Source organism: Phoenix dactylifera, chromosome 1, assembly GCF_051530095.1.
Source record: "Phoenix dactylifera cultivar Ajwa chromosome 1, Ajwa_hap1_PhDact_Kaust_v1.1, whole genome shotgun sequence".
In the NCBI taxonomy this organism is placed as follows: Eukaryota; Viridiplantae; Streptophyta; class Magnoliopsida; order Arecales; family Arecaceae; genus Phoenix; species Phoenix dactylifera.
In genome coordinates this window covers 1,155,728-1,165,680 of record NC_143190.1, presented here as the reverse complement: position 1 = coordinate 1,165,680, position 9,953 = coordinate 1,155,728, and the positions used below count along the sequence as shown (strand labels likewise).

Sequence of the window (9,953 nt, the reverse complement as noted above, 5' to 3'; positions counted from 1 at the left end):
GAGAAGTGCAAAAACTAACAAAAGTTTTCGTTCAGTTGCAAGATATGGTGGTGTGACAAGCTGTATTGACTGAGAACTGTCAAAAAACAAAATCAAATATACATACTTTTACAAGATGCGACAACCAGGAGGGAGGCAGGAGATGATGCCAGTCCTCAGCCATCCAACAAAACTTGAAGGCTCGTGGGGCCAGAAATGCTACACCGAAAAAGCATTCATCAACAAAAAATGTTGTGGGGGGTTGATTAATGGGAGAAAAGAGATCAGCTGCTATGAGAACAATATCTTGCGTGGTTATCTAAAGTTACAGCATTGGGCTCGACCCCTCGATAATTTGTCCCACAGACAAATCATTTGCCTTGGAGACTGGTAATGTGCAGTGTAATAGTTCTCCATGCACCCATACTGACAGAACTTCCAACTGTGAGAATACTGAACGGTTGTGGTAGCATTAAACTCTTCAACCCACATTCCCATGCTTACATCTTCCATCTTGAACAACTGCAAACAAGTCGCAAGACGTGTCAGATGTACATAATGGCCGAGGCTTGAATAACTTGCAACTAAATAGAATGTGGGGGTTGATTTCTGAGTTATCAGGCTTACTCTTAAGCTTTGATTGGCATGCTGAGACATGATAAACTTTGCAATGTCACCTGAAATTATGTAACCAGGTCCGTTGGCATATGGTGGGTATATCTCTTCTGGCCACTCCTACATCCACCATTAAGTAGAAGTTATAAATATATAAGCCATAACTCAGATGACATAAATATTCATTGGAGACCGGTGAAAAATATATTGCTGTCGAACATATCTATGAAATATTTGAAAATGTCAACAACAGCCAAGTTGAGCCAGTATTCTTATCCTGATGTTTGCTTCAGGTTGTATAGATCAAAGCTTCACTCAGCTAACCTAACTCTCACAAGTTAAATTCAAATTCAGACTACTTTTAATAGTTGAGAAGTAATATTTTGATAGTCAAGGATGTCCCTAATTTGGAATAAATCAAATGGCAAAGAATCTCAGTGACAAGCTTTTCAGAAGGAAAATGAGATAATTGAATGACTCACTAGCAAATTCTCAGAAATGCTTGGTGCAGACTCCTTACCTCATATGTAACTGCCCATTTTCCACTTCTGAGTGGCCTATGTAAAAGATTCAGATTACCCATATATAGAGATTTATTCTGAGCAATGCTCTCAATTTCTTTCAATACGACATCCACCCTGATAAATGTGTCATCATCAGATTTCATAATATATTCTGCAGTCAAGTTGTGGACCTGCAGGATAAAGATGGCTAATGTCAGATCAACTGCCAAGGACCAATAACATCAACATCACAAATGGCCAAATACATTAGCAGTACACCAAAAAGGAAACAAAACATATGTAACTCACCCCAAATTCACAAATTGCAATTGTTTTAAGAACAACTAACTCATAACGGTCCATGAATGGCAAAATCACAACGTCTCCAAAATATTCAGCTTCCTTCTTCAGCACTGCATTTACCTCCTTCCTTGGACTCTGCACATTGCAAGATAAATGATAAGAGACAAAAAAAAAATGCTTAGATAATAATTCTTTACAAGAATAAACACAAAGCCAAGGAAGGTGCTACACTGGCGCATGCACTCAGAGAAATGCGTTTTTTTCATCTTAATTAGTGGCAGATAGAGAAAATAATCCCTAATCACATACGGTCGGATATTATAGCTAAATGAGGTTGCAGAAAAATGGACAACCACTTGAATAACAGGTGAACAAATTTGCCTGGATAAAAAGGAAATTTCCATTCTAATATCATGAATCTCATCAAAGTAGCACATTTTAGAAGGAAAACCTTCACCAATCCAAGCTAAGTTAATATCCTCTCCTCACTTTTCACAACAATTCATAAAAACTTATACATGCACTTCCAGGAATGGAGTCGCGAGAGCTGGGGTCCCCAAAAGCCTGCATACACGCCTAAAAAATTTAGCGTTGCCCTACAACCTCCGTTCTTAACCCTGCACAAGGGCCCAACCCCACCATCCTCTTCTAATCCGGTTTATGGCCCCAGCAAACATTACTTATCAGCGGTGAGATACAGTCATACAAGAGAATGGACAGTAGATCACTCATGCAGAGTATATACCCTGGATCAATATGGGTTGCTACATTCTTAACAGATTTTCTCTTATCCGCTACCCCTTCTACTTTTCTTTTACAATATCTCTCTTCATCGCTCTAAGGTGAGTCTCCCCTCCATTCTTTTTTGATTAATAATAGCCGGACCTGGCCAGATCTTATTTATTTTGTTAACTTTTTCTCTTCCATGCCTCTATTTTGCCCATGGTACCTAGTTGAATCTACTTCATTTGCTAATTAATAAAGCTCTTCTTTTGTAATTTTGTTATACATCTTCCATATGTTTTCAGCTTTAAATAATAACTTTGTAAGTTCTGTTGTTATAAACCATTACATTCTGTTATAACTAACATTAACAATTATTACATCAACAAATCTGATTGAAAATAAAATTAAAAACATAATGTTTATTATCCTAATAACAATTCATGATAAATTTATAGTGACTTATAATGGTTGTAGCCCACGAGAACTATAAAATCATAAAAACAAAACATTGATATAATCATTTTTCCTTTTTTCATATATAATTTTTCTTTTCCTCACTATGTATTTGGCTGTCCGCACATCTAACCTGGATTTGTTCCTCTGCACTTTGAAAGGTTTCAATGAAAACCTTAAACTCCTGTTTGCATGAGTTCTTCACACCAGTAAGCATAGATAAATCCTAAATGATTGCCACTATCATGACCCCTCACTACATCACTAATGCTGGTAGAGCCTAATTGCTATAGAACTACCGACACAATTCAGCTTGAGGATACCAGATGACACTACTATTTCAATTTTAAACCAAATTTCTAGCAATTAATATTATGAAAAGGAATCTACTTATGTCCCACAAATAGATGTGGAAGTATACCACTTTAGAAGACCCAACAAAAGATAAACCCTTTTGAGCAATATTAGCCGAACAGTGCCAAACTGGCTGTTTCGGTATGTACCGAATCAAACTGGTTGATTACCGGTACACCTCAGCCAATTGATTCAGAATATAAAAAGCTTCGTTCCTCCTTCAAAGCTTTTCATTCGGCGCACGCCCACTCAATTTTGAAGCCCTACTCTCCCAAGCCCACCGTCCTATCGAGTCAACGATGATGCCATACAACGACAACGATGAGGTTTCCAGCCAAGTGAATCTCACTCTCTACCCTCTCTCTCTCTCTCAGCCCCCATCGCTAGATTCGGAGCCCTCAAAGCTCCTTGTGACGGCTCAAACCTCTCTCTCTCTCTCTCTCTCTCTCTCTCTCTCCCCCCCCCCTCCATCTCTCTTCCTCCCTTTCTCCCTCTCCTTCTCCCTCCCTCCCTTCCTCTACCTCTCCCTTTCTCGCCCTCTCCCTCTCTCCCTCCCTCTCCAGTTCTCCCTATTTCAATACGCCCTACAATAGCATGGTATAAACTTGTACTGTATTGAACAGGTCATCAATCAGTACAAGCACCAATACTGGTTCAGTAGACCTTGCTTTTGAGTTTGTTCTTAGGGACCACATTGAAATCAGTCTATTTGCCACCTGCAACCAATGGAATCCATTCTAGTTGGAGCTTGGTCACTCCATAAATCCACAGTCCAATATTGAGAGTTGTCCTTTCAAGGAAGAAATTTAAAGAGATAGGATGACAACTGGAGTTGAAAGGGCACGAGTCCCATGATTCTAGTTATTGAAACATGACTGACTGACACATGATTCATATATTATCTGTAATGATTATTCAAACATGACTCATGATTCTAAATATATGTCATCCTGTGATAACTAAAGTATCCCCATGTTATGTTCAGAAATACAAATTAATGAGCAGTAAATCCCGTGATAACTAAAGTATCCCAATGTTATGTTCATAAGCACAATTTAATGAACAGTATGTTACCAAAAAAAGAGCATTAAAAAAATCAAATTTAAGATGCAACCACTAATGCTAATAGTATAGAATATAGTTTGAAACTTCAAGACTATATACATAGAGATGGACTATATACCTTACTTTAACTAATTAAAAATGGAGTTAAGGATTCAAAATCAATGGACTAGTCAAATCCAAGATCCAAAATTGTGGAGCATGATCCACACTATAAAAAATTGCCTAGATTCTAAAATTCATATGTTTTTGTGGTCTCTAACCTAATCATCAAGTAGGTGTCAAAATGGATGGTTTTAATAAACATGATACGATGGTTTACTATGATCTAATCATCAGAACCTACCCAAGTTTCAAGAAGTGTAGATTATGATCCATTTAGTAGATTTTTTAATTTATGCATCCTATCATATATTTTATGATACTAATGCAATTGATATAGTTCATTTTTGCACCGATTTGATGCATAGGTCACAGAACCCCAAAATATATGAATTTTTTGGGTCTAGGCATTTCTTACGGTGTACATCATGTTCAATGATTTGGATCTTTAATTTGGATAGCCTATTAATGATTTTGAAATCATTAACTCCATTCTTAAGGAGTTAACATAAAGTGTGCAGTCCAACTCGTATATATATACTAGATGCCATTAATTATTGAAGATTCGTTCATGTAATGGATTGATATACTTCTATAATTTACTAAATAAACTGATGATAACTCCAAAATTGAAAGTCCAAAGACCTTTGACCATTTGTAAATATGGAATTAATTATTCAAGTTGTCAAGTAATTGATTACAAGACCCCATATGTGACATACGTTTTAGAACTGAGTGCAATTTATATTTGCTAAAATATATGATAAAATTCTAGAGCAATTAGTTACTAGATTGGGTATTGGGAGTGGTCGAAAAGGTTTATGTAGCTACGATTTCAACATGCATGTCATGATTCATATTTTATATTTATTTTCAGGTGCCAGATTCACATAGTAACAAGCAACTAACAGAAGATGAAGCTTACCAGAGCAACAAAGAAACGGGCAACTACATTTGATGACTGGACAGCAGGATACTGCATCCAGGTTTTCCTGATAGCCATCCGTTCAGCAAAATGATTTGTTGCAGATAGGACACCAATGAAAAGATCAACTGGGTTTTCTGGTAGAGAAGGGGTTTTCCATTTCTCTGACATTTCCAAAACATGCTGAAGTGAAAAACTGGGATGTGATTTTGGAAGAGAAGTAGCATATACTGAATGTATGTCCACATTTCCCTTAATTGCCAAACCAGTTGCATCTTCAAGAGTAAATCCCTGGAAAAATATCCACAACATGTCAAAAGCTATTTATGCAGTGTAAACAATGAAACACAGCATCTATCTTGAAAAACAATAGTGCTCAAGTCTAAAACTAAAAATCCAGAAGGTCATTTAACATACTCTATAGACCCAGACATTTGTTAAAAATGACCAGTTAATTCAAAAGGTAAACAGATTGACTAATGCTTCAGGCAAAGTGATGAGGAAGATATACAGACCGTGCGGTATGGGAATGAAGTCACATGCCGGCCCCCTACATTAATGTGATATCCTTCAACACCAGCTCGAAGTGTCAAAACAAACATTCTGCCCTCTACAAATGGAAATGGCCATGTCATTTCTGGCTTCTTTGCACGACCTATGAACCGTTTCAACCATGAAGTTGTTTTAGATTCCTTCAAGTCAACAGTATCACCACGTTCCCATTTCTCACATTTGTTAAATCCATCAACTAGCAAAAAAAGAAAGAAAAAATAAGAAAGATTTTAGCCCAAACATGTTAACCTGAAGACTGAACAGATTCATGTATGCATTATGCTTGACTTTTGGAACTCATTATGACCAAAACAGACCAGGAAACAACAAAACTGGAGATAAATAACAATTCGGAGATCTAATAAATCAAGAGGATTCCTTATGAAATAATTTATATATCATGGCACTGAACGACAAGGCCAAAAAATCACATTACCCAAAAAGCGATGATTGAGACAGACCTGAGCATTGGAAAAGGCTGTCCACCTGGCCAAAATGAATAATGCAGTTGGACGGTGCAAAGAAGTAAGAAAAGGCCACTTAAAAGAGCACTACAATTTTGATCTCACCTGGCAACATTTTTTATGAATTTGGTTTTAATGTAAAGAGAAAAAGTTCTTAAAGGCATTTGATAGGTGCCCATTTCAAAATAAACATGCATACAAAAAGCCATTGCATATTACAGCAAATTTTAGAGCCTACGGTGGTGAGCCATGAATTTGGTTCTAACAAGGCACCAGCCTAAGCTTGTAGTGAGGAGCGTTAAGTCTTTAAATTGCAAAATCCTGGCCATCTTGGTCAGTGGCTGATGCTGAATTGAGCTGAGATCTTAGTTTACCCAAGCTAAGATGGAAAGTTGGGAAAAATGGGAAAGGAGCAAGATATTCCAAGATCTTGGCCGATGATATAGAAATCTAGATATCAAAATCTTGCCAATGTAGGAAACCTACAATTATCTATCACTTAAGGAATTGGAGTAAATATTCAATAATTAAAAATTAATTTGAGGAGGCACAAAATTGATTAGTAGTTTAAAATTGTATTGGCCAATATACCAGGATTTATCAGTTCATGCATGACAAGATGATAAGTGTTAGGATGTTGGTTAATATCATATTGTCGAGTGCTGGTTACATATCAAATGCTCGGCTAAGATGCAGTACACATAATGATGTAAACTGGAAGTCAAATTTCTGGCATTCAAACTCTGATATCATTTTTTTTCAAAAAAAATAAAAAAATACAATATCACAGAACTGACCGAAGCTAATGTAGGTAGGCGAGTTAACAAACAGTATAAGCAGCTCTGCATTTGTTTGAAAGAAATAATAGGAAATACATTATTTTTATCAATAATGAAGATTATAACTAATGACGCATCAAACAGCCCTTAAATGACTAAACAGAATAAGTAAATTTTGTATAAAAACTTTCTCAACATGCGCTCATCTAGTATATCCTCGACCTCAATTGACAGCTACATATAATTTGCTAAGACATGAATCTCATCGGTGACTAGATGAAGTCACTAAAGAAAGAGATAAATGGGGTAAAAGTTTATACATCACTACTTGCCTAATCTGAAAGCAAATCGAGTTCTCTGATGTTAAGACCTAGCCTGAGCTTCAAATAGCTCGATAACTCAAAACAGAAAACCCTTGTTATGTTACATCACAAAAGTGGCTACAATTGGATCTTCTATTTGAATTCAAGAAAACAGGATGCCTACCCTAGTACATCAAAGCTGACTACCACCGATCAAATGCCCAGAACTCTCAAGCGGCACTTGGAAACAAACTACTAACTCATTCACTCAAGTGGCACTTGGAAACCAGGTGATAAAAGATGCAACGTTTATATAACTCAAAACAAACTAATCTTACAACAAACTTCCGAAACATGAGTATCAACTACTAGCTCATTCACCCAGGTCTCCACTCAGCAGGGCCAATATATGTTCCAATTATGCACACCTGCATCTCATGAAGCAAGTCACCATTTTACTCCTATATTTTGCTATTTTCAGAATATTGTAGTCAGATAGATAGGTAAGAACATTGACCGATTACTTGATAAAACATAAAGCCGGGGAATAGGGATGGCGACATACCAGATTCCTCACTGCCCTCAGACGGTGACCCATCACACCGCATTGCCTTACCCCATTGCATCCGATAACAGGTGTTATGCTCGATGACGGGCCTTCGGCTCCAATCCCCCTTCAGCCTCGGGTTCACATGCAAGATCTTGGGCGGGTCTTCACCCTCCACTGCCTTGAGCCCCTGCAGCTCCATCATGAACTGCGACACCATCACCCTACCATCCCCCTGCCGGAGCCTCGCAAGTTGGGGCACAAACTCCTCGTGCGCAACATGCGGCGTCCCGATCACAGTGATCGACGAGCCAACCGCGAGCCCGCACGGAAGGAACATCATCCGCTCCGCGTCGGGCCCCACTTCGGCCCGGCTCATCAACACCGAGGACGGGCACGACTCGGGCTTTCCCTCGAGCACCGTGGTGGAGTTCAACTTCGCCCCAGCCTTGCTTTTCTCCACCTCCTCCCAAGCCTTGAGCCCGAGGGCCCAGGCCTCATGCGCCGTCTTCTCCAGATCGGAGAAGTTGCCGCTCCGCGTCCGGTTCCATCTCCGCCCGTACCGCCGCAGCATCTCGCCGGTGATCCGGCCGTAATGCCGGCGGAAAGGCCGGAGCGGGCCGGCGCGGAGCACCAGCGGGTCGTTGTGGGGCATCTGCGGCGTATCGCGGCTCCGAGCGTCCTCCAGCTTCCGGTGGAAAGCATCCCCATGGTAGATAGATCCCAAGAAATGCTGGCCGACGTCACCGCCGGCGAAGCTGCGGTCGCCGCTGAGCACGGTGGCAATCTCCAGGAAGTGGCGGAACTTGAACGAGATGAAGAGCAGGTAGAGCACAGCGGCGGCGAGCAGGGCGTGCGAGAGCTTCCACCGCCGACCCCCGAGGGCTTCCACGCTCTTGGACCTCTTCATAAAGACCAAAAAAAAAAAAAAATAGTTGGAACCAAAACCCTAGTGCCGCCAAGATCCACCGCAAGGGTTTGGAACAAAAAACCCTAGAATTGGACCAAAAACCCTAGACGGGGATCGAGGCGAGCTCCGCCCTCGGCCCCGCCGCGATCGGAGAGAAACTCTTATGGATCGCTTCGAGCGAAAGAGAGAGAGAGGTGGGGAGAACAATAAAAAGGAGAACCTCGTCATAAAACGGAAAAAACGGAGGAATAAGGAGTCGTTTCTCCCCAATTAATAATACTTAAATCAAGAGTTTAAATTAATAATTACATGCTAATAAACGTCGTTTTCTTTTCTTTCTTCGAAAGAAGTAGAGAGATGAAACCGAAATATTTTTCTTTTTGCTTTTTTTCCTTTCAGTTCTTTCCACTGTTAGAAGAGTCGACTATTTTGAGTACATATTCTCTCTTCAGCTTTAATGATGGGTTGGCGCCTGGAGCGGCAGTTCCAGTTTTAGGACTTCTTTAATTAAAGGTTAAAGGTTTTATTAATGGCTGCCTCTCGCTGGATCTGCTGCAGTTGGACGACGACGTGGTAACGGGGGCCGAGGAAAACGGGGAACGTAGTATTCCCGAATAGAAGATTGAAACGTGGCGTTTGTCGTTTGGCGGTTGCGGCTGACAGCGACGGACAGCCGGACCCCCGAGCACGACGGTGACGGGATACAGACCAAGCAATGAGGTGGCATTCGCTCATTCGGTAAAAAAATGCTGGGCCCCACCAGCTCGGCGGTGCAGGTGGATGGCGTGGGATTATTGTTTAACAAATAGAAAAAAAAGAATTCGCGGTGAGCTTGGACGTGGTCGCCAGCGAGACACGTACGAACCATTTCTGGTTTTGGATTGGAGCCATCAAAACAATGTGGCTGCTTTTGGGAGTATCCTTCTCTAATGTCAAATTGCATTTTCTCATTTTGCACAAATATGCATTTTTCCATGCTAGGGATAAAATTGGATCAGATAATATTCATTCAGATTTATTTTTTAGCTAAATCTATTTAGATAAAAATTTGAGTTTTTTACAAATATCCATATCTATATCTATAAAAAAAAATAAATATAGATAGATGATGATCCAATCCTAATCCAAATATCCAATTTTATTTTTAGCACTCAAACTTAAAAAAAAGTAAATAACTATACTAATATGCTATTAACTTGACTTATCATCCACTTAATTATATCTTTAATTCCACAATAATAAAATTTAATTATCTGACTTATATCGATATTTATCTCCATACTTCGAGTATCTGAATTATATCCATATCTATTTAAAATAAATATAAATATAAATTTTTACATTCGACTAACATCAATATATATATTTATATTTATT

General features: G+C 39.3%; 1 protein-coding gene across 1 annotated transcript; it reads right to left on the bottom strand.

The window, feature by feature from the left end:
• Positions 1 to 6: 6 nt before the first annotated feature.
• On the bottom strand, positions 7 to 9,076 carry LOC103703672 (Galactosyltransferase family protein). Its single transcript, XM_008786599.6, has 7 exons — positions 7,685 to 9,076; positions 5,538 to 5,770; positions 5,023 to 5,313; positions 1,407 to 1,535; positions 1,115 to 1,288; positions 607 to 714; positions 7 to 501 (listed from the first exon to the last, which is right to left on the bottom strand). Exons 1-7 carry the CDS (start codon positions 8,574 to 8,576, stop codon positions 295 to 297), a joined length of 2,034 nt encoding a protein of 677 aa, XP_008784821.4. The 5' UTR covers positions 8,577 to 9,076; the 3' UTR covers positions 7 to 294.
• Between the last annotated feature and the right edge of the window lie 877 nt (positions 9,077 to 9,953).